At 41.9% G+C, this 26,243-nt stretch overlaps 2 protein-coding genes across 2 annotated transcripts in view; one reads left to right on the forward strand and one right to left on the reverse strand.

Annotated features, from left to right (window-relative positions):
• coro7 (coronin 7) overlaps positions 1-26,243 on the reverse strand; it is a 108,448-nt gene that overhangs the window by 24,445 nt on the left and 57,760 nt on the right. The gene's annotated exons all lie outside the window — the stretch shown is intronic.
• Positions 3,173-24,809, forward strand: vasnb (vasorin b). Its single transcript, XM_085271241.1, has 3 exons — positions 3,173-3,416; positions 9,818-9,860; positions 20,885-24,809. The coding sequence occupies exons 2-3, from the start codon at positions 9,856-9,858 to the stop codon at positions 22,956-22,958; spliced, it is 2,079 nt and encodes a 692-aa protein (XP_085127367.1). The 5' UTR covers positions 3,173-3,416; positions 9,818-9,855; the 3' UTR covers positions 22,959-24,809.

The following is a 26,243-nucleotide window of genomic DNA, read 5'->3' on the forward strand; positions in this document are numbered from 1 at the left end:
TCGACCCACACAAGATTTAAGTGGGCTATATGCGGCCTAAAATGTAAAATGAGTTGCCATATATCATCTGCATCATATTACAAGACCTACACCTCGATCTTAAGCACATCAGTGTGCGCAAGTTTCACTAAAATCTAACCAATACTAGAAGGAATAGTAATTCTTGTGATTTGCGAATCGATGGACAGAAGCCTCGCCATAGCATCAAAAAACCCAGGAACCCAAACTAGAGACTGTGGTATTATGTGCCTTTGAGACAAAAGTGTTTCTCATACAGCTGTCTGTGTGCTATGGAACACCCACTGTCCTCACAATCATGTTAATTTTACTTTAAATTGTCATATTTCTATTTTGGATAATTATGCCAAACAGTTAATCCTGTGTTAGCTAAGATCTACAGTTAAATACAGTGTTTGGTCAAAGTTAAACATGAAATAGAGACTTTAAAGGTTACCACGTATCATGGAGGCAAGAAAATAAATAAATAAAAGACGAATGAAGACCAAAAAGATGAAGCAGATGTAATTGTTAACATCTGCTTCACTACAGGGTGGGGACAGTCTGGTTGACTCTGTGCAGCCACATATTCAGAGGATCAAATGAGACGGAAAAGAGGATTCGAGGAGAATAACAGTGAAGTGAGCTACAAGAAAATTAAAGAGCGCATCTTTTATGAAAACTGACAAGAAGAAATTTTCAGTTAAGTCCTTAAAAAAAAAAAAAAAACTAAAAAAACAAGCATGGTGCTGTATGACTAAGTGCCTCAAGCATTAAACCCCTAGCAGGCTGCAGAACTGGCTGAGCACCAAACCAGTGTTTTATTGGTTCCCCTGGGCAGTGTTATAGGCTGCCTCACCATCTTTTACTGAGCCCTGGTGATTAGGAGCGCAACGTGCTGATGGCACGCAGAATCCTGTTACCGCCACTTTGATTTACACCCCTGACCAAATGCCTGTCCGCTAAATATGTGCAAATATGTGAAACAGATTACAGGAACGCATTGCTGCTTGGGACATTTAACCAGGAAACTATGTGAAGACGGCCAAAAATAGACTATTCTACTATTCAAGCAGTGTTTGATGAGACTGGATAATATCTGTTGACAGCAGATATTTGTTACTTTTTAACTAAGAGGCTAGAATATACTTAAAGTCAGAAAAGCTTAAATCATATTATATAAGTAATAAATATTATACAGTTAAATGCTTTATTAGCTTAAGTAGAAATGTAGATTTTGGTAACAAATCCACTAAACAGCCTCAGCCCCAGAACTGATATTACAGAGGGTAGTTATAGGAAAGAAGGATTTTAAAGTCTTTAGCTACATACAAATGACACACGAAAAACATAATAACATTTTCAATATTAAGAATTTCCACACATATAATAAAATAATAATAAAGTTATTATTACTAAGAATATGCATTATGGACTCCTTCAAATAAAAGCTGTGAAAAAAGCAGCATGGTCCTGGTGAGGATGAGGTAATATTTATGATTACTCCAGCTGGTTGCTGCAAGTTGTAAAAACAAAGCATAAAAAATTATGAGAGTCAAATCTGGAGATGCCGGACCAACACACATGAGCTGAATGACAAATATAAACGATAATACAGCACCAGGGCAGAGGCACTGACTTTGTGAACCTCAAACATATGCACTAAAATGCAGCAGGGTAAGACTTATTTACTCCTTCTTTATTTCTTCCTACCACATGAGACTTAGTTGCGGCAGTGACTCTGGAGCTGCATCTGGCCCATGCGGAACGTGTGTGAAATCATTTCTCTATTCCTGTCATTTACTGTAATGCTTTGCAGATGGAAGCCTGTGCGTTACATGGAGGAAAATGAGCGAGAGAAATTCATGAGCCACAGGCAAAGTGGAGACTGCTATCACACAGTAAATGGTAAAAAGAAAAAGAAAAGAAAAACGCAAGCATGGCTCAACAAGTGGCTAACTAAAGCACCCATTGCTCAGAAGATACTTAGGTTTGGGGGTGGTTTAAGGAGACACGTGCAATAGTGTAAGGCTACAGAGAGGTCTGCTAGTTGAATAATTCTCTTGTTGGAGTGTCTCTGCCTTCAGCCATGAGGAATTAAACCTGGCTCAAATGATCTTTTACAATTTCTTGCCAACATTAAGAGAAAAAGCAGCAACGTGCTGATAAAAATCAGCCACTGTATGCTTCAGGGATCTGTGTAATTCTGTGACATGAGGCCAAAAGCACACACCGGTGGTGACACAGTTCCAGAGAGCTATCGCCTTACTGCACCTTGTTGGGAAAGGCTGGCATTGAAATAGGCTCCCAGCTGCCAACGGGTAGTTTGTCACTGGAGTTAGGAAGTATTTGATAGCTTTCTCAGCTTGAAGACATCTCCGTCAATGAAAGCAACCATATGAGCTAATGTAAACCGCACGTACACTGTGGAGGCAACTGGCTGTCCCCCATAAGTGAATGAACAGATGAAGCATAAGAACAAATGAAAGAAACAGTTACTAACATATTATTCTCATTTAATGTGAAGTTGAATATGCCATAGATCACTTTTTAACCCCCAGCCTTTTCCATCTGATTAGGCTTTGGCCATTTCTCCGATGGGTTCTTCCATAAGGCAACAACTTCAGCTGCTAGACACACTAAAACAGTATAACTTTCTCCACCTTCTGATCATTGCTAATCTCCATTCAGATTATCCATGACTTTTAACTTTCAATCTTTCTAATCAAACCTGTTCTGGTCCACTCTATTTTTAATCTTGCAGGCACTCCCTATTTATGCAGAAGGTTAATTGGGGATCAACTGGTCACTTTGATTGACTGCTCTCACCATTCTCTGTATCCAAGCAAAAACCTGTATCAGTTTGCTTATTTCTTGCAGAGAAAGCCACAAACAGTGCTCTGAGGCAAAGTTAATGGTCCCTCAAAGGAAATGCGACTAACTTTTTGTAAAAGTAAATAGTAAGATCAGTAATGTATCTTGCTCAAAACAGGTCACGCAGGTAGGAATTAAGAAATAGTGAGCTGAAAAGAGCCTGGAATTTCTCTCCTTCGCACTCTGCAAAGCTGCAAGGTGAGATGTTTGTTGCTCTCCGCTCAGCGCAGGAGTGCGCCCAACTGCAGCGCGCCTCGCCCCTCCCATTCCTCCGCTTTAAACTCTCCTCTGTGCTCACCAATAAAGCGCTTTTTGTCCAGGGAGTTGGTACTTGAACGCATTCCTTGACATGGAGGCAGGGGTACCCCTCCAAGGATTTCATGAAGACCGTTCCTTGTAAGTTTCATACGTTCACAGAAAGGTCTCTTTTTCCGAGAACGCACGCAGGGAAACTACCAGGTTTGGAGTTATATCGTTGAAGTGCTCTTCTTGGATAAAGACACAAGCGCGACTGCGCTTCCAGCTTCACTTTTCCGAAGTTACGGGTAAGAGTTGACTTACTTATACTTACTTATATTTTAAATGGTAGAGTGAATATTGTTTTGTTTTGTGTGTGTGTGTTTTAGCTCTAAAACACTTTCGGCATGATCGAGTCCAGCGTAAAGACGCGTGAACAGGGATATATTGACAAACGGGGTTAAGTAAATGATCATTTTAAAAACATCTGAATCGACTGACTGTCAGAATAAAATGAATGTATAACAGAAAAAAACACTCCAGCTGTTTGTCGGCTTTATTTCCTCTTTTGAGCACAAGCTGACAGTGGTACCGAGTTTTTTCTCTCCTGTGACAACTTTCTTAACAAAAACTCGCTCAAATAATTCAACAGACTCGTGTCTGCTTTGCAAAAACGCGTTTTGCTTGTAATGTACAGTGCGTTAAACACGAACCTGTTTCTCCTGTAAATGCACAGCAACTAAGTGGAAATCTGAATTAAAATTTTTTTTTAAATGGGTTATTTGCATAGATGCGCCGCTGAGTCATTGGATTCAACAGGTTTATTGGAGATGTGGGCTCCATTAATTCTCCAGACAACAAAACGCGAGTTCCTTTATATTTGGAAAGCGCGTAAATAAACCAAACAAACCCAGAAAACAGAAAACGCGAGCGTGTGCGCGGTGCAAAAAGAGCCGCCGGGACGGTAATGAGGCGGGCTGGTGTTGGACCGCAGGACGCCGTGCAGCATGCAAGAGCCGTGCCGAATGTCTACACCGCACCGAGCGGTGTCCACCGCAGAGGACAGCTGTTTTTGGAACCACACAAGGGGACGTCCCACAACACCAAGTTCAGCAGGACACGAGCGCTGAAACGGCTCCAATACGCACACCACTCAAAGTTGCAAATTTAGTACATTTGGTTATTTTAGCATTTGGACGGTCATTGCTTTCAATGTGAAGCACAAACTGTCGAGGAAGTAAGGGCTATGTTTCATAGGAGCAACATTATGAAGCATGCGCTGATTAAACCTCAGATTTTGAGTAATTCCGTAGATTAAAACACAACCATGTTTCATTTGTATAACGCCAAAAGCCAGCTGCCAGTAAAAAGCTTACTGAAGCCCCGTTGCAATAGGCTACTAATAATTGGGCTGTCCATCAAATGCTGCTACTGTTATTAAAAGGGATTACATAACTTCATTATTATTTTTAACATTCTGCGCAATTTGACGTTTAGCTGAAGGCATTTCGGTGCAGAGACATAAAAAATGAAACAGTTGCTCAGATGTGCGGAAAGGTAGAAATCTACTGCAAGTGTGCAGCAGAGCAGTGAGCCATGGGGTCACATTCCTGAAAGATTAAATCTCACAGTGATCAAGCCCACCAATAAACCAGCATCCAATCAAGTGACAGGATCAGCAGGTTTAGACCAATCTCAGTGTGTCTGTGTCTGAAAATATGATCTCACCTTTCCAAATAATGTGCCAAATTAAACATACTAACGTCAATCTCACCAGCTTTCTTTCATCTCTGTTTTATTATGTGAATAGTTCCAAATACTCACCTGATCAAAAAAAAAAAATCTAATCTAATAAATCACAGTATATCTCATCACTTGAATCCTAAATTCAGTCCTCAGATGAGCATCATTTATAAGGCCCACACAAACAGATGCTGCAAATCACCCGATCCGTCCCAAGGCCAAATAAGCAGCACAAACTGCCCCAAAAGCCTCTCTATTACCACCAAGTGTTTCCTCACAGACTATAATTACACTACAGGAGAAGCTAATGTGTTTCTGACAGTATAAAATAGTTGTAATCTGTTTATATTAGGCCAACAGAAATTGCAGAGCAGCCACAGGAGACCAATTATCCTCCACTAATGTGGAGAACTTTGAGGATAATGTGTGGAAGAGATGGCAAGACAACAGCGCAACAGACTGTTTGTGGGCACAGCTTGGAATACTACAGAATGCAGAAGTGTGCTTGAATTTTTTAATATGTTAAGTAAGACTAAAAACATGTAGAGACTTGACGCTTCATGTTTCAGTGACTGTTAGACCTAGAAAGTAACTTGTTGACACAACCGTCTCAGTGATGAAAGAAGGATGATTACAGGAAGAGATAAACAAGGAAGCTGCATGTCTTCTGTGATGTAAAAATTTAAGTCAAAGACTTGCAGTTGTGCACGGGATACATAATAACCTCGGACTGATTATCCGTGCTCCACTTTCCGGTATATTTATTCCCCTTAAGTGTCTGACTGTGGATGGGGAAGCATGACTAAGGCGACCCCTTTGTTCTAGAATCTAATTTATACAATTAAGCACAGGCCTGCTGTCACACCACTGTGACAGTGATGTTGAAACCACAGGACCCATCAAGATCTGGTTACCAACGTTGTGTCAGCCTGTACCTTTATCTGTTATTTTTATTACTTCTGGGGGGTTTTTTTTCTTTTACAAAATCAAGGCCAGTGTTTCATTATCTGTGCAAAAGAGCTCGAGAGGGAAAGAGCACTGATGTCTAAATCTGCTGCAGATGATGACTGACAGTTGGTGATCTTTAAGTTTTTTGTTTTGAGACGAGACAAAAAGATGAGCTGGACATCTTACAGTAGCATCTGCTGCCTATAAATCTACTGATTATTATAATGAATAATTCTTTTCTTTCTCCAAACTGTTTAAGAAGGGAAGGATTTATCTTTTTTTTATGCCAATTAGCAGCAGTGGCTGAATCACCCTTCCCTCTGTATCAGAGGGATTAGAGGGTTAAAAGTCAGGTACGTGAGGCGAGGAGGCCTAGGGAAGGGAAGAGTGGAGAGATATGGGGGGTAGAGGTACAAAAGGAGGACAAGAGCGGGGCAGTTACGCAGCGGGGAGGGAAAGGAGAGTCGACAGGACAGAAAGTTGGAGTAAGTGTGCAAATATGTGTGCGTGTGTTTATTTTTCTGGAGAACACGTGAAGCTGGAGTCTCATCGCAATTAGCAAGGAGTCTGTGTGAGCGATTCAAGGAGTGCAAATCCTCCTTCCGGGTACCCCTTTTCAGGTGCTTCTCAGCAGGGGGTGGGGGGATTCTGCTCTCTGGTTGACAACTAAGAGCTGGAGCTCCTCCGTTATAAGAGGCGTCTTAAATAAAACCCCTGGCTTCAAAGGCCTCAGCCTCAAACATCAATGCTGAACCAGCGGTATGTGGAGGGCAAACCCCAGCCCATACGCCTGCCAAGCTAAATTGAAGAAGAGCTTGCCGATGCATCCAAATGATGCGTTCAGAAGAACCACTTCAAAACCTTGCATAAATAGACACACACATGCAAAGGGATCTGCGGGCTTTGGAGTGCCCCGGATTGAGTGCAAACCCCAAATAACTGCTGTCCTCCGTGTCCATATGTCCACAGAGACACGCAGGCCCACTAAAGTCATATTTCACAGCTTTTCCCTATCTCTTGTTTGAAATGAACCGCTCATGTGATTAACTGCGCTATTTTTTTAACCTTCTCACTTGAGTGGAAAATCTGCAAAGAGGCAAAAAATAAAATCCCCCAAATTCCAATGGAGTAGAGAGCGAGAGAGAGCGAGAGAGAGAGAGAGGCAGATGGAGAGTAACAGAGAGAGAGAGAGGATGAGAAGGAGGATGCTCGTCCCAAGTCACCACAAATTGCTGCATTTCAGTGAACCTATAAAAAAAGGAGAAACGGCTCTTAATCTAAGGTTGTAATTACTTCTGGCCAGCACTGTAATTAGGAAATGAGCCCTGAACCAGATTTTACTGGGCAAGAGCAAAAGCAAGGGCAAATGCACACGCGCACACAAGCACAGGGCTAAATTATTTGCCGCCAAATGAAAATTTGGGGTATTAATAACAAACTTTGACACAAAGCATTAAGTTTAATGTCAGTTGTTAATGTTTCACTAAGAAGTGCATGTACCTTTGGGTTAGTGTTCGTCTGCTCGCAGCTGGGTCACCAAGTGTGTGAGACCATAGAAAGTGGTCACTCACATTTTCATGTAAGCGTGTGTCGCTTACAAGGTGACACGTATGCACACAGTTGCTCTCTTTCATCGCACCAGACAGTGCTTTAGTCCGCCGGGTCCCGTTTTCCTTAAGGTCTATTTACACGGCTACCAGCAGACACAGATAGTGTTGTTATCTGGCGCTGTCCACCCTGATAAAGAGCCAGAAGCCTGAGCCTTACTCAGAAACATCTGAGCATGCATGCACATATGCCTGAAGACGATCGTGCATCAGCCTGCATGAACCGAAAGGCAGTTGTGACAGTGACAAATCTGTATCAATGACAAGTCGCAACTTGTCACTGGTACAGATTTACCCAAGAAGAAGCTTCCAAGAGTGTCACATTAAATGCCAGCCATCCAAGTAAAAGGCACCTGTTTATTTATTCCACCCAATTCTTTTAGCAGTTTAGCTTGGACTGATGTTCTGAGCTGCAATCTTTCAGTTCATATTGAACATACATTGAGCTAACCAACTGTTTTCAGTTTTACGTGATTACTCCACAACAAAACGGTTCCAGTGTTATTGTCAAGCTGCTCAGCTCCCTCCTATCGTACGAGAGTTTAAACCAGATGGGAAGGAGAAGAGAGGGAGGGAGAAAGAAAGAGAGAGAAGGAGAAACAGAGGCGACGAGGGTGAGGTGATATTTATGTTGAACAGATGAACACAGAGGAAGGAAGAAAATTACAGTGGAGAGAAAAGCTAAAACGTATCAGTGCTCCCAAAAAAGGACAGAGGGAGTCAGAGAGAGATTGAATATCAAAGTAAGCCAATAATAGCGAAAAGAGAGAAAATAAGAGGTACAAAGCAGGTTAAAAGATACTACAAATGTTTTGGTAGCATGCAGTCTGCACTAATTAAAGACCGAATGTCTTTGAGACAATAGTGGAAGAGATTGTTTAAGCTATTAAGGGAAACCAAGACCAGGACACTGTTGTTAGCAGTTTAGTCTTTTGCAGTCATGTAAGACGTTTAGCGGTAAAAGACAATTTGTATCTATTTTAGGGTGTCTAGTTCCACTTTGAAAGCAAAAACATTTACAGTTCAGCTGAAGGACTGTCTGAGAGCGGGATACAGTGACCTCGGGTAACAGATCCGTGGGTTGTGTCAGCAGAAAGGAGTCCCCGTACTTAACTTAGCAGCCACTCATGCAAGAAGCGCTCGCTCAGCCACTGCTGGATTTACCTGTGCGAATGTATGCAAATCACAGGGAAAAACACCCACTGACCGCACACGTACGTTCACAAAAAAGCTTCTGTGTAGCAGTCCCACAGACAAATAAATAAACACATGGATGCAGAGCGCAGCACGGGCCTCAACACAGGTCAGCGTGCCAAAGCCAGCCCTGCAGTGCAACAGGTTATTTTCAGATATAAACACTACACCCTTGACATGAAGGAAGCATGTGGCTGCTCAGAGATATGCTACACGCAAAGTGAAGTCAGGTTTCAGGAGTCACACAAGCCAGGTATAACACGTGGTTTTGTAGACACTCTGTTTTTCGCATCCACAGACTGTGACTCAGAGCTTAGATATATGAAAAATGGCTGCTTAGCGGGAACTTTCTGGAAGAGTCAGGCCGGTTTATGCTCCGCGGACAGATATACAATGCTGTACAGTACACAGAGAAAGAAAGGGCATGCTGTGTTTCTTAGGTAATTATCTCAGAAACCATTTTAGAACAGCATTATATCAATGAAAAAGAAAAAAAAAAAAACAACAGTTTGCCAATAGAAAAGAATGTTGAAAGTGCTTTTGGCTAAATGCCTCTCACAAATAAAACATCCATCAGGCACTCTTTAGGTTTTTCCCCAAACCAACTAATGTTTATGATCCTGTAATCACATTCAGAAATAACATCTGATACCAGATAATAGTCACAGAAAGCAGCACGAACATGAACGCACGCACAAATTGTGCTGTGGTTATGGCTAAAGCAATGTTCACCATTAAGAAAGAAATGAAGAAAGCGCGGTCAGCTTTTGCCAGCTGATATCATAAAATGAAAAGCTGTTCTTGGCTTACAGTGGAAAGCCTAATTTTGCTCTGAAATAGAAATAAAAACCATTTGATTGAATAACAACATGCGGCACAATTCTGCGTACAGTACACAACTGCAGTTTATGGCAGATGGACCGATACTACAGTCCATCTGTAGTAGGAGATGATGGAGAAAGAGTGGTCGGCCCGCATTCTTCCTCTGGCACTCCATCATTTTCGTGTTGTTGCCACACAGCTCTGCCATTGCTCGGCGTGCTCCCACACTCGGGTGGAATTTACCCAATTAACAGGAAAAAAACTTCCTGTTTCACTTATGTGCTTTTGACAAGACATGAAAGGGGGCTGGATTCCAAATAAGTAGAAAAGAGGCACTCAGAAAAATATTGCAACACCTCTCTGGCTTGTTTTTACAACTCTTGTGTTCCTTACAGGGAAAGAAGACCTGAAGAAGAATAGTGGAAGCATCTTCATGGGGTGAGTTTTAATTATATCTGAAAGATGTGGTCGTTTTACTTGATACCAAGGTGCAAAGATAGCTTAAGTTATTATACAAGAAGAAAAAATAGACAGAAAAGTAATGTAGTATTTTTGGCACGGGCTAAATAATACAGCCCTGTGAATATTTGCACCAAGAAACCCAAACGGCACGCAGTTGGCGGTCTTTACCATGTTAACCATAACACTCTGCTCCCTCAATGGGATCCTTTCACACAGCTCTGAGCCTCTTAACAAGACTGGCAGGAGAACAAGAGCGCCTCTCTTAGCACACACGGCATTTAATAGATACAGTGAGGCTGTGTAGAGTTTCAGACAGAGGGAGAAGGAAAGGGGGGAATGGAGGAAGTTTGAAGTTTAGCATGCCGGTCTGGTTGCTGGAGAAAAAGGTAGAATAATGACCCTGTGTTTGTTGAAAACATTTTCTTAGTAACCTACATGGTTTCTGCTGTTTTGGCATTACTTTCAAATCCCCTCAAAGTCTGGTGACACCATCGTGATGATATTCCAACAATAATCTTAAAGTATTGCACATAAAAAAGAAGAATATCTGTTTTATAATTTAAAAGTTTTTGTCCTGATCAGTGGAGTCACCCCTCTCAGGAAATCCAGATATAAACAGACAAAAAATGAACACAATCCTGTCGGTATGCAGTCTATCAAAAACAATGAGTGCTAAACTTCAGACTGGCCATTAGAATAGTCAATCTGCAGCTTTTTAATGTGTTGCTGTATCAAGAGTCTAGTCGGCTTGTCTTGTTTTACTGTCTGACAGAGCAGGATTCACCTACACGCTCCTTCTGACCTCTCATTCTCCATCCAGCCTGTGTCGTGCTAGTTCTCAATGAGCTGTAACAGGAACTGTGTGGGCTTGTAAAGATACACACACACACAGGATATGGCATAGCCTTGAGCATCTGGACGCACATCGCTACTTTCACTAATTGCCTCCCCCACCTCGTCCATCTCAGGGAAAACAGAGATGAGCCGAGAAGATTGGTGAAACTGAGTTCTTCTCCTGCTGCTTTTGGCTTGTAGAACATGCAGACATTCCTCAGGTCGAGGTTTCGACTCGCTCGCTGTAAATTATTTGCTATGCAGTCAATGCTTCAGTGTTAAAACACACACTGACTCCATTAATGCCATGATCCTGAAGTTTTAACATCAACACTGCCTTTGACTGCAGCATACGCTGACATCCTGCATGCTTGTTTTTCCTGCCTTTTTCTTAAGCATTTACTGTAACACTACACACGTCTAGCCACACCTACACGCTCTTCAATACGAGGTAAAATATGGGTGTACGTACATAACGAGGGGCTGAATTCAAGCCAAATGTCTGGGTGTGAGCAGTCTCTGCTGGCTCTGTGCTTTGAATGTCCAGAAATGCCACAAGTTAGTGCACTCTTGACACCGCGGCAAGAGTCACTTAATATTGTTAATATTTTTACCTAAAAGCAAACATGTAAGAGCAAACAAAGGTGTTCCGGGATATTTATATACCGTGACTCAACCATACGTATAGCCAGATCACACACACGTGTGAGCAAACACTTACACAGGTAAGCATTGTTCCCTATGTTACAGGTCAGCTCAGGAATCTGCTTGACTCACTTAATGACTAGCCTGAACGACTGTGTCGATGAGAATCAGTAAACTGCTCTCAATGTAGACAAATTGCTACGATAACAAAGAACCATTTATGTCTTCTCTCTTTTACTGAATGTTGGGTCTTCTCTGGCTTTGACTAACCGAACACAGACCTACAGAAACACACATCTTTTATACCAAATGCCAAGATCTGGGTCATAAATCACACTCTAATTTGAATGTGAACCATCCACTGGTTTCTACTTATTTCTCTTTGACATACAAATGAGATCAGCTGATTTATTTTCACATTATAAGAGGTATACTGTACACTGATTTTGATGGCCTTCTATACAATCCATCATTTAAGATAGATTGCAGCATTCGGCAGAAATGTATCCTGAATTGTGCATACTGACAGCCTCTAGGGAAAAGCAGGCTAAAGGCTCACTTATTTACACCTCCTCTGCTGTCATTACCCTCCTCGTCTCCCCTCCTTCATCTTGTTTAAGTGTTAGGAAACGCACACCTGCTGTGGGCAGCCTGCTGAGTTGTGGGTCACTGTTGATGTCTTAATAGACTGTTGCTGAATGAGGTCTTTACAGTCTCTAACATGGCAGAGCTCACCTGTTTAATCAGCTGTTGGCACAGGTAGCGTAGCATGTCAGTGTGGTGATAAAATGCTGGCTCACAGCATCCTATTGTGTGTCTGTGGATTTTTTTTAATTTAATTTCCAGACATTGCAGTGGAGATTATGAAGTAATAATTGAGATGTAATGCATTATATTTAAGGAATGATATTGAATGGGGGGGCTGGTTCTCTAGCAAATTATGAAAAGGATTACATAGTTAATGAACTCAGATTTCCAAGAGACCAGTTTGAATACCCTTAAAAAACACTGGTTGTAATTTCTTAATAAACAAGTCACAGGGCACCTGAGGCTACGGAGGAAAGGCATGTCAACCTTGGGGGTTGGGAAAACTGTGCTGCCTGACTGTTGATTTGCCAGCCAGGCTCCCCAGCGCTGGCGCGGTGCCGACACAGGCAGCAGTTTCACAATAAATTCCTTTGTGACATTGTAATCAGCACCGACGATCTCCAGTTCACATTTATCTTGTGTGTGTGGCACATGTCTAAGTTGTTTTTCTGTTTTGTTTTTTTAAAAGGAAAAGACTGCAGAGAAGAATAACTAGAAAAATAACAAACGGTAACTTGTGGAAAAGGTAGGGGTGTAGGGTTAGGGCCCAGAAAAACAGGTATGGTGCCTGCCTCCGAGTGATGTTTCTGATACAGAAGAAAAAGCAGGACAGCTGCACTACTGCCACTATCTTTACGTAACAAAGAATTAATAATACTGACAAGTGAACGTGATTCAATCTGCCACTCACTCGACAGCAGAGACTACCAAATCAGCGGCTTAGCTCAAAGCTAAAATAGACAATTTATCAGTAATTCACTCGGCTCTTTTCCCATCGCCTCTCTCATTTTCTATATTGTCATAGTTGAGCAGTTAGAGAAGGCAAACTCCCTTTTAAGATGTAGCTTAAATACCAAATAAGACCTGTTATCTCTTTGACCTCTGTACATCTCATTGAGAGAAATGTCCTGTAGTGCTCATCTTGTTGTATTATTGCAGACAGGTGAAAGATGTGTTGACACAGTCAAATGATAAAACTGTCATGTGCTGTGTGTTTAAATGTATATTTCCAAGTCTGCATGCTGAACGTAGTCTAAATCCTAAACTGCATTTTTATTAAAGAAGCTGATATTTATCTGTCAGCACTACTGCTCCCCTTAAGCTTCTGTTTACCATCCCCATTACTTTAGCCCGGAGCTCTCATTAGTCTAATGAGCATGTAGGCTGCTACATAGCAGCCATGAGGCCTCCCAGGGCTGTTGTGGCAAGTGGAGAAGACATGCCTTCATCAGATTCCAGTTGTGTTCCTGTCAGCGACATGAACAAACCTGAGGGAAGCAAAAGGGGCAAACAGAGGAGCAAGTAGAGTGCGGGGCGCAAAAATCACAAGGCTGAGACGGGGAATTTCAGAGATATTTGTGTGACGTGTTAAACAAGAGCACCTTCTGTTATAATGCTGTATTTGTGTGTGTGTGTGTGTGTGTGTGTGTGTGTGTGTGTGTGTGTGTGTGTGTGTGGCAGGGGGGGGTTAGAGTAGATACTCAGATAAACAGTAGCAGCTACAACGGTTCAAACAATAAGAAGAAAGATGACACAGACAGGCGAATGGATAATATACGAGCGCTTCGTCAGTACGTGTGGCTTTGTTTGTCTAACAAGGATTGCCAGCCTGTCAGTCAGTCTGACCTGGAGGCACTCATAATCCTGCTTTGTGCCTGAATCATACAAACAGGATAAAGATGAAAACAGTGTCAACAGCTGTCCACAAAGTAGGACCATACCCTGATCTTTTAATAAAAGCAAAGCTTAAGAGTGGTTTATGTTAATTCTGGCCTATGCTTTAAAGGAGACTTACCAGGAAACTAAAGTGATTTGTACTATGGAAAAAAAATGCAGGCTGGCTGGTTTCAGGTAGATAAAGGTCATAGTGGCCAGGGGACAAACTAGCATTTGTCATACCGGAGTCAAATGAATGCTACTGGAGCAGACAGAGTGTCAAAGTGTGCACATTATTTTAGGCTCACTGATAGAACAGGTCCACCCAGTCGCTTTAAACCGCAAAACTTACCACACATGCAACACACAGACGCACCGTCCTGTTATGTCAGGTGTTTTGAGGACTGTCAATAGAAGTCATTCTGAATCACTACCTGCTGTCAGTCACAGCTTGCTATGGGTGTTTCTACCACACACACTCCACAGATGTGTGGACAACTGCAAACAGGGTCAGCGTGCCAGAAAGCACAATGAAGTTTTGATTCTGGGTAGAGGCGTGGTTAGCCATACGCAGGATATGAAGGCACAAGCCCAGACTTGGAGAAAGTCCAGTTTTTTGTGACACAAGGATGTCATATTTACTGTTTCCTGGTGATTTAGTACTCTTGGACTCAGGCAGTGACTTCTTCAATGGTGTGGTTTGCTGTTGTGTCTGACTGAAACGACCAACAGAGAAAAGACCAAGGGAACAAGAAACACTGCAGGAGTAAACACCAAGGAGAAATAACAAAACAGATCAAAGCACAGGTTGTCGTTGGTGAACTGAAATCTGCTGTATCTGTGTAATGTGAGTTTCCCATGGTGAGGATAGCAGATAGATGCGTATGTGAGACCTCTGACTGTCTGTCTGTCCCCAAAGGTCACAGGGCAGGGTGCGCTGATGAGAGACTGGCGTCAAAGTCGAGACAAAACAAGTGGACCCTGTGTCTGAGACACAGAATAAGAAGATAATAGAAGACACAGCCTCCGTCAGTGCATCCTGTGTCTCCTCTCATGTGAGCTTTTATGAAAACAAAATTGGGTCTAGCGTCTACTACACCATCAGTCATATCCTATAGCAATAAAACAAAAGGAAATGGCCCACATTTCCTTTTGGAACTCGTAGTAGATGACCTCTATGCTCTAAAGCTCAGAGGAGGCACAACTAGACTGCACACATGCTACTGCAGAGATCCAGCTCGTCTGGTTTTGGCTGCCTGGCTGCCCACCTCTGCTTGTTTCCTTTCCCCTCTCGCCTCCGCTTAGGTAGGAGTGCGCAGCCGGTAAAGGCTGGAAGTTTGGCGCAGGTAACAACATTTACTCAGACACACTCCTGAGGTTTTGGGTTTCATGCTGCCCTGGAGGAGGAGAGAAAACACCTGTTGTGAAGATGAGGACTTATAAGGCTCAGGTAAACACGGGTGTAACTGGAGCTGGGTGTGTACCTGTGTCGAACAAGGCCTTTTATCTATGCTGTCTGGGCCAGAGTTACAACAGACAACAACAGAATAGCAAGAGAAGTGGAAACAGAGCCTGACCTCTGACCGCCAGGAGACACTCTATGCTTCATTGGCTCATTGGTTTTATTGTTCCATGGACTGATGCTATATAACCAGATGAATGGAAGAAATACTGTTTGGCTTTCAGACTCTTCTGTGCTAGCATTTGCTGTCTTTATTTATATAGCATCTTTAGTTTTCTTTCTTCTGCCACTGGAGTCAGTGGCGGGCCACTATTATTCTCATATTCAGCTTCACACATTCTCATTGTTGGACTCTGCTAGAATAGCTTTGCATGATTCATAGATGAAAATAATCCGTAATTATCTTATACTGACCCTTGTAGCCATGTGTAATATAACCTAAAAAATGTAATGGTTTGTAAATGACAGAAAATAGGCTTGAAGTTGGTGTCGTGTTTATGCACAAATTGTTTTGCCTATATATCAAGGATGCTGCAATGAGTATAAATTTTTCCTACCAGTGCTTAGAGCCCTGGTTTTAACATAATTTGATCTGAAGTTGCCACACCACCTAAGCCCTGCTGAACTGGCCACGCTAGCCTCCTCAGTCTCCCTTGCAACTGTATTTTGCAACTTCATTCTTAGCACATTAAAACAGATGTGTTACACCGAAATCCAAAATGTAACTACTCAAACACAGAGCTGCCCCACAGTGCTGAAGATATACACAGTTTTATGTGAGTGTTACTATTCTACTGCCCTCCCATTCACCCCTGGACTGTATATTATTGCTCTCTTTCAAGTTCTCCAGCTGCAGGCTCTAATTATTGCTTCACATTGTCGTAATATGCAGGCACGTTTCGACCTATAAATCCGCAGGTGAAAAGAGCCGCCTTTAACACCGATATTGAAGCGGCTAGTTGAGATATAAATCACAGTATGGAACGCTTAAAGTGTAGAAAGTTGAGAAAAGTGCATCATTGATCTGTTATTAGGAAGCGGACCAACTACAACCTGCCTGTTTATGAAAACATCAGCCCCATCATTCAGCACTAGCAGAAGCAGATGTACAATGGGTGAATTAATTCCCTTTTTTCTTGTGGTAAGGCTGAAATCAGTAGGAAGCTTTGTTTGTAAAACTGCTACAGAGCCTAACCCCCTCTGTACCACTACAAAGCACAGCAGTGATACTGTGGCTTCAAGAGGAGTATTACCAGTGACAAACTCAGTAAAACGATCATTCTTCTCTTGTTTCACATTCCCCTCCCTTCCGCCTGGCGTGTTTGTTTTCTGTCTTCTTGATTGACCTTGATGTAAGTGCTGCATTAGCAGAGCATATTTTGGAATGTGATCTGTCTTTTTAACAAAGTTACGACTGGCTTCACTTAGATTTTAATGCAGCTGAGCCTTGATCTTAAGAGACACCTAATCCTTTCTTGCCTCGTTACAATTTTACCATTATTTGCGCTGACAGCACACAATGATGAAAGAAAACAGCCAATGGCTTTTGTGTAAGCAGAAAATCTTGCTATCCTGTTATGATCCTAAAACCTCTGAGCATCCCTTCACTGAGCGTTGATGACATCAAGTGCTGCGCTCCTCGTGCCACCGTAAAAATGTGTTTTCTTATCTACCATAGTTCAACAGGTACAACCAGCATCAAAATGACAAACAAAAAACGTGTTGGCTTATAAACAAATATTTCCTGCATTTCACGCTGTGATGGCAGTCTTGCGTTAACATAGCTGACATTGTTTGAATTCATACTTTAAGCTTTGTGTTTCTGGTGTCTGAACAGATGTTTTCATGTCTCTCCAGAGCTACATTACATGCAATCTTGTCATCATCAAATATTCTACATAAGTGTTTTTTCCCCACTTCAGCTTGCCAAATTATGCACAATGACGTGTGACCAGCCTAAACTCATACACACCACAACTTTCTTGTTGCCTTCATTACCCCTCAGTGTTGGCCTTCGGCTCTAAAGATAAAAACTCTTGACACTCATCCAGCCAGGATTTAATTGTTGAAGCCCACTTCAAAGCCAGGCCTTATTCACCCTGGTGCCCCTGCTGACAGAAACCCGCTCTCGTCTTCACTGCCGCTTGTGTTTTCTTTTCTTCCTTATCTTGAAAAGAAAGAAAAACCTGGATAAGAAGTGAGAGGGGGGGAGAGGGGAAAATGCTTTTGTTCCTTCCGTTGATTTTTCTTTCTAAGGCTCTTAGGCAATGCTTTCCCCACTATTATTATGCAAAGATGTTCCCAAAGTCTGTTTTTTCTTTTTTGTGTGTGTGTGTGCTTTCCTCTTACTGTTTCAGGCTCTTGGGTGATACTGTGTATTAATCAGCCAACATGTCTTCTTCTAGTATGGACCAGAAACCTGAACTCATGCATAAAAACCCCACAGAAGTAAGCACGATTATCGCGTGACAGACAGACAAGGTCACATTAATTCAATCCATTGTCGGTTCATAAACCTAAAATAAGCTTCCTTACTTTTTCAAACTCACCGGCTGTCTGTCTCAGAAATATCTCAAATGCACAGGGGAGAGAAAAGGAAATTACAACTCAAGGAGAGAGAAAGAAGGCTAAAAGGGAGGGGGGAGGGCCATTCCTCAAAATTTTAATCTCTCTTTCAGCCCTCCACCTCCACTCACAGGAGGCAGTCAGTACCAGAGCATATTGGATCAATGCTGCACTGACGCCACAACTGCACCTTATCTTAACCTCCGATCTGCATAAGCCACACATTTGAAGGGAAAGAAAGCAGGCAAATCTAAACTATCAAGCTACAGTTTATCTGTGATCTGGCTATATTCGCTGGGTAAATTCCTCCCCATCCACCTCCACCACAGTTTCTCCTCCATTGGGTTATCAGATGTGCCTGGCCCACTTTGGAATGAGGCACGCTCAAATAAACACGTTGCCCCGGGGAGCTACGGTAGAATCGCCACGATGAGTTTCTAAGAAAAATATTCACAGTTTTATCTGCATAGCTTACTCTTCTCTCAAAGCTGCCTTGATGTTGTTGTATATTCTGGCAGCGGACCCCTATACCCGTGTCTGGCCCTGATATGTTGTAACAAAGTGAAGTTCCGCTATGTCCAGAAGAAATAAGAACATTTTTTTGGACAACTTCTAACACTCAATATACTTTTTCTACATTTTGAAGAAGGTTAAAATAACGTGTGTGTACCCTCTCTAATACACACGCGATATCATGGCCTGAAACTAAAATGCAGCACCCTGCACAGTGATGCTATGAAAACCTGAAACCATCTGCATGCATTCCAGCTGTTGTTTGATTCTCCCTATCCTCTTTATCTCCTGTTTATCTTCCCAAATCCTTTTATTTTTCCTTGCTCTACACACATATGCAGCACAGCAGCTACACTTTCTTTTCCCCTTTTTTCATCTATGCATCCATAATTTCTGAGCCTGGTCTCAAAAAATGAGTCTCCAAGACTATATCTGGCCTTTGGAGTTGTGACTCAAGTATTTGTTGAGTAGAATATGAATTTCTGAACAGGTGAAAATAAACTATATCACCTGTTTAAGTGAGTGTGTGTATTTAGTCATAGTCGCCAGCAAGCTTATGTCATGTTTGCTTTCAGCACGAGATTTTCCAGCACAGAAGGCGTCTAACTTTCTGCATGGCTGACAAAGCTGGACAGTGTTTCCATCCTGTTAGCAGGTGCAGACTCTAAAAACCCGCTAGCTGTTTTGCTTAATAAACATGTAAGGTTTGAGCAGGTTCATGTCATTAACATTTGGCTGAACAGAACAATAGTTCTGCCTTGTTGGAAAGAGTTGGCAGTGGGAGCTCAAGCCTATGCCATAGTTGCTTTTAGTTTATACACTGGAGAAGGAAAATAAGAGATGGGGAACTCTTTCCAAGGAGGTTGCAATTTCAAGGAGGAGCGGAAAGAAAAGTATGCCAAAAGGGAAGGAAAATAAATGCCATAGCTGTGGTGTGATGAGATGATACTCGCCCTTCCTCTGGCTCACTGATGTAGCTGCCTTGATCTCCTCTCCAAGTTCAGACATTGGATACAATGACTTTTTTTGTGCATGTTTTATTAAAAAGTGAAAAGAAAGACCAGAGCATGATATTGAAAAGTTCTTAAAATTTACATTTACTCTTTTGCCACAGTAACATTTACCGGGCCTAAAACTTATACTTTGTATTAATGAAACAGCAAAACATGGCTAATGATGCCTACTGCATGAGTCAATTAAGGAAAACAACAACAACACTTGATTTTAAACCCTGTATTTAATCATAAATAGTACAAAGACAACAAATGCTGAACCTGTACCAGAGATTATGGAATTTTTATACTATTTATTTAATTTAAAGGAGATATTTTTCACATATTAACATGTAAGTTTGGGGGAAAAAAGAAGAAAAAAAAAGAATAGAATCAAAAAATAAAACACACAATAATTTATTTGGCTATTTTGGTGAAATGAGGAGTGACCCCAGTTAAGCAGTGTAAGAACAGTGTTTGTGTAGTGCAAATAACAACTGCATCATTTAAAGCCCTAAAACCACTTTTTCAAGTAACTAAAATTAAATAGTGATATTAAATAAAGTTGACTGCTAAAATCATCGAAGGTGGATAGTGTTGCCTTTCAAGCACTGTGTTGACACTTCCAGTGTATTTGTTTTAAGGCCTGGGCTCATTTTGGCTTTGAATCACTGTAATATATCTTATTGATGTTCTACTCTCATCATCAGCAGAACTCCTCCTTCAAACCCAGTTGAAGACGTTTATTAGACATATATAACTAGTTGGCAGGCTGTGTATCAACAACACGGGAAGTGTGAGTCATATGGCCAATTCTTCACAATCGGGTGTAGCGTGGCATACATTATACACACAGACACACAAAGGTGACATGGTTATATTAAACTGAAGATACTCAGGCATGGATTTAATTGTTCAAAGGACATTCGTCTGTTTCACTGGCTCTTGAGAAACAGAGAAACACACTTTGTTGCAGACAAATAGCGTGTGGTTGACAGGCTTCAGTGCCAGTCATTAGCATAGGGAGGACTGTTAACTTTAATCCCACAGAGTGTACGGTGCTGTGTTGGCAGTCTAGATCCAAATTTAAAACTGTGAGATCACTGCATATATCTTGCTGCACAGACTATTACATAGGCAATGTCTTTTAGCCAGAAAAGTGTGGCAGGGTGCCATTATGTCAGCTTTTCACAGAGTATGGCATCAGGCTCGAGACTGAGGTCATGGACACAGCCCTATTGTTTGACCACCTTTGATCACTGTCTGCACATAGTTAAAGCCTTTGATAGTAATCTGGCTTCATGAAATTCAGTAAAGAGCACGCTGTGAATCAATAACTCACTCAAGCCAATTTGGAAAATCTCTGTTGTTCTACATGCCCTTAAATGTATGTGACTGATGACAAAGGCCATAAAATGTTTATATACTGCTGTTGTATCCTATTTACCGGTCAGTACTTATTCTTTATTACTATGAATGTTTATACAGTTGACTAATAGGTTTTTTTTTATGTTATCTTGTTTCAGGCTGAGCATGGAGAGAGTCAGCACCATGAAGATCTTTCACATTCCTGTGATCCCCTTTGTGTTTCTCCTCATCCTTCCTGATGGCATCTTTTCTAGCGAATGCCCAGTAGATTGCAGCTGTTCTTCAGGATCCATTTTTTGTTTCCAAAGACGTTCCTCTACCATGCCAAAGGGAGTGGACCCAGTCACAAAAAGCCTCTACCTGTTTTCCAATGGGATTGAAGGCTTGACAGCTGAGGACTTTAATGGACTACAGAACCTGGACATGCTGGATCTCAGTCAAAATAAACTAACCCATCTTCCCAATCGGGTGTTTGAACCTCTGATTTCTTTGCGAAACCTGGACTTGTCATCCAACCAGATCACTCACATTTCAGAGGAATGCTTCCACGGTATGAAACTGCTTGAGCGTCTTTATTTATATAGTAATCACATCAAGACTATCCACCCTGCAGCCTTTAATGGCTTGGAGCACCTAATTGAACTCAAACTGCAGGGGAACCAGTTGACATCCCTTCCAACCCTATCAATGTCTCATCTGCTGTTGCTGGACCTTCGCTTTAATACTTTACCCACTTTGGGTCCTTCAGACCTTCAGACCCCAAACCTCGAGTCACTCAAATTGGGAGGTGTGGGGCTTACCAGTCTGAATGAGGAGCTCATAACTGGTCTGAAGAATCTCCATGAATTGGACATCTCAGAAAACGAAATCGAGTCTTTTCCCTCAGTGCTTAAAGAGACCCCAGGGCTGATTCACCTTAGCCTGGCTGGAAACCCAATGGGTCCTGTTAAGGTTCAGGACCTGCAGAACCTTGGGGAGCTGCAGGAGTTGGACATAAGCAGCCTCAGTCTGCAGGGCCTCCCTGAAGAGTTCTCCCAGCTATTCCCCCACCTCAGAAAGCTCACACTTGCACAAAATCCCTTCAACTGCCTCTGCAACTTAGCATGGTTCCCGAGATGGCTCAGAACCCAGAGCATCACCCTTGAGAAAACAGAGGAGACCCGCTGCCATTTCCCACCTATCAATGCTGGAAAGGTATTAGAAAGACTGGATCATAGAGATTTCGGCTGTCCTACCACAACCACTGTCACCACTAGTACTGTAAAAACAACTACCACCCAGCCTGCTCTAGTCACTACCTTCCCAACAACTACTAAGGTAATTCCCGCTCCTCGGGCCAGTGACAACCCCACTGAAAAAGAAGGTGATTCTCCGGACCCCCCTGTTCCTGCGTCCCCCAGTAGCAGCATAAACCCAGACGAGGATAATTTCTGTCCCTCTCACAACTGTCTGAATGGGGGTACTTGTCATTTGGACCAACGTGGTCAGGTAATGTGCACCTGTCCACCTGGTACCTCTGGCATGTACTGTGAAATCCAAAACCATCACCCACCTTCACCACCTGATGCAGAACCCCACATACCAACTGTCACTGCAGACACACTCGACATCAGCTTGCGTGAGATAACCGGAACTTCTGTCCTCCTGGACTTTCATCGCTACACTGAAAAGCAGCCTAACATCCATGGAATCCGTTTAACCTACCGCAATCTCTCTGGACCAGATCGCAGACAAATTCAATTCAATCTCCCTCCAACCTTGCTGGAGTACACACTTAACGGCCTGAATCCTAACTCCACCTACATGGTGTGTGCCAGTCCATTAAGGTCCCCCAATGGCATAGACAGCGTCTGCACCGAGGTCCATACAGCCCCTCGAATCCTTAGAGGCACTATTCCACTGGTTGAGGATCCAAAGCTAACCAAAATACTGGCCCCTGCAATTGTGATCCTGCTACTTCTTATACTGATAGCAGTAGCAGTGGGAGTGGTATGCTATCTTCGCAGGAAGAGGACCAAGGGCAACCTAGACCTTGACTGTGATCCCTCCCAGCTAGAGTTGGATGGAGTTAAAGCTGGCTTAGACAATGGGCCCCTGCCTCAAAAGCAGTTGCAACTTATGATCCCAGAACCTGCTGTTCAGAGTGGAAATCAGGAATATGAGGTTTTACTACTACAGGATCACTGTATGTCAAATAACAACATATCTTTACATAAGCCTTCCTGCTTTTGACAACTGCCTTTTTCACTACTCTAATCCCAATGAGGATTTTTAAATGTTCAACTTTGCCCTCCTAAGTAAAAAAAAGAAAAAGAAAAAAGGAGCAGCTACTGCCGTTGTGAAAGTGGACAACAAAGTGTCAGCTGACCAACCAGGAAACAGGAAGATGGACATATATTGAACTTCCTGGTTATTTCGTTGTCTAAGCAGACGTTAAACAAGTTCAGAATTTGCTTTTGGACTTCAAAAAGCATAAAATGTGCTTTTCACTCCATTTAAAGGCTGCATATTTGCTTGAATGCAGTCAGGCCCCATGGTGTGATATGATGCTGGAACTCGTGTTTTTTTTGTCATTGACTGAAAACAGGGTTAAGAGACAGAATCACCTCATGCTCTCCTTTATCTGTCCATAAAGGGGTGTGGACTAAAATGGGGTTGTGCTGCCTTTCCCGATCACACCAGCCCAACTAAAACAGTCAGCAATTTTTTTTTGCTGAGTGTAACTCATCAGTACTACCCCACAACGGGATCAGTGCTTGCTTGCTGTGAATGACCTTTAAGACACTAAATGAAGTTGTGCAAAGAAAAAACTGACGCCTTTATTGTTTTATCTGGCTCTAAGACTTTGTTATGTATGTTTGTCATGCTTTTTTTTTTTTATATCTGTGTCTATTATTTTTTTAAAATTGTGCAACATTGTGACTGTTAACAGCCCTCAGCACCCTCCTCCCCACCTCTTGTGACTAACAGACAAAACAGCAGATTAAAATCTTTGAAGATTAAAACTCATTGGTACCAGTAAAGTCAATCAAAGAGCTTTGCCCCCAGAATATCAGACAGTCTAAGTAGATGTGAGTCTGGACAGAGTCAAGACTAAATCCCCCTTCTCCATACTGGAGCCCTCAGCCTGCTTTGCCACCACAAAGAGAGGAGGTAAGCAGGATTAGAAAAAGTACAGAGTGGAGCAGTTGACATATCCCCCTCTGTTTCACAGGTAATTACAGTAAAACACTTGACAATACGCAGCAAAACTTCGGATACCTTATTTATGGTTTATAGTCACCGTTTTATCCCTCAACCAAAATACACTTAAAACATACTAACCGGCCTGGCTGACAAAAAGTAAAGCAAACAGTGGATGTGTATTGTGTTTCCCTTGATTAAAAAATAGCCTGCATGTAACGCTATGCACAATTTCTCTTTGGCAAGCAGGATCCCGGTTTTGCTCATTCGTACTAAACGAGACTATGAACAGGCACAAGCCAGAATGCAGCTAACAGAGTGTTTATATTGTTGTGAGACTAGCAGAGATCCACTGCATGACTGCTATTATTACAGACAGGTCAGTAAGCTCCAAAGCAAATTAATGAGAGGTGCATGAGGGGGTGCAGGTGCGTGTATGTGTGGATGCGTATGTGTGTGTGTGTATGTGTGTGTGCAGATCTGTCATCATCAGCGATAATGCAAGCACATGTTCTGTCTTGCACAAACACCTGTATCAGTTAACCCCTTTATGTGCCCACATGCCTGCGGAGGTACTTAAGCAACTCCACTTAAAGGCAAACACACCAAAGACACCTCTGTGAATGTCTGTAAAGTTACCTAAAGTATTTCCAGTGTACAGCTAACAACTCTATGCTAACGTAAGCGTCTGGAGAACCCACGATCATGTGATAAAACTGGAATATTTTTTTCTGTAAAATAGAAAATATTGAAGATCACCACAAGTATTTTCGATGTGATTGTTAATTTTTCCCTGTTTACTTTGGGAAACCCTTTGCTATTATGTGTTGTTTATTTTTTACTCTGTGAACATCTTTGTACAAGTGGAAAAAGTGATATCATTAAATGAATATCCAAAAATACAAATCATCCTTTTTGTATTTCTTTCTATACATTTTTGCTGGTGTTTATTATTCTTAATGGTCTATAGCTGCCTTAACATTTACAATCAGTCTATGCCACCTTATTGGCAAACAACACTTAGCGTGTGCCTGCCAACTTTTTGTTGCCATTGTCATTCACCAATCATATTCCTAGCTATATGGCCACTAGTATTATTAAATTAAAAGAAGCTCTGTTTGTTTATGATCACACTTTTGCTTCAGTCTGAACACAAGTAGAGTGGCTACAGCAATACAAACACCACAAAGTGCCACTCCTGTCATCCAAGTCTCTGCTGTAATATTCAGAGTGAGGATTTTGCATAAGCACGTCAAAATGTAATTGGATCAGCACTTCAGGTGCAGCTTGGTGTGGAGAATTTTTAATCACACTTTGAGCATCAGTAATCCAAGTATTATTGTTATTAGCTTTTTGATTATTAAGTAGTACCATCACCATCCCTTTATGAACACCATTTTCATCTTCTACTTCCAGCAGGATAAAGAACCATCTCACAAAGCTCATATTATGTCAGAATGGTCTTGAACATGACAGTACGTTCACTATAATTAAACCCATAGGGCACCATTGGGAATAGGTAGAACAGGAAAGCTATGCTATAATGTAAACACAGAGCAATATAGATGGCAACATAGTGAATCTATGATTTAAAAAGGATTTAATGCAGTTCTAAAGACAAAAGGCAGTAAAACCTAGTATTAAGACGTACCTAATAAAATGGCTGGTGATCACAGACATATTATGTAGGTTCAGCCTCAGTCACATAGACCTAGAGACCTATCAGAGACCCCCTATAACAACCTCTGGTCACAACCTGTTGGTGAGTGGTTGCGGGCTGTTGCTAGGTGAAATGGTCACATAGAGGAGATCATTCGTCCTCAAAGTAAAGGTTGCGCTCAGAGTGGGGCACAACCTTACTGGTTTGTATTTCACATTTTCAAGTTTCAGTACAGCTTGGTGTGTGTTTGCGAGTCAAGTCGGTGAATACTGTACATTCCTAGTACAGCGTTCTGGCAACGAACAAGGCGACTGCTAGGAGCTTTTTTGTGCAGCACCCTCTTTGTTACCAATTTCACCAGACATCAACTACTTCAAACTGAACTGGAAAAATGTGTTTTTCATCATTCAGTTTTGGCAATATCTTTGACATCTTTCACTCTAGTCTACATGTCAAAGCGTCGTTGAACAAGATACTGAACTCTGAGTCCATTTACCATTTAGAGATAAACTGACTTCAAGGTCAGACGTTTGAAGAAGCTCTCTCTGTTATGTCTTTGGTAGAGCATTTGTTTTGGGTTAAAAACTAGATTGGGTAATAAGGTGAATCCTGTTTTTTTTAACTTAATAGATTTAGTTTCTTTTCATTCTTTATCTTTAAGGTATGTTCTAAGG

This window comes from Mchenga conophoros, linkage group LG4 (assembly GCF_057382185.1).
Source record: "Mchenga conophoros isolate Kocher_MC1m ecotype Shallow Benthic linkage group LG4, M_conophoros_male_GT1.1, whole genome shotgun sequence".
NCBI classification, from domain to species: Eukaryota; Metazoa; Chordata; class Actinopteri; order Cichliformes; family Cichlidae; genus Mchenga; species Mchenga conophoros.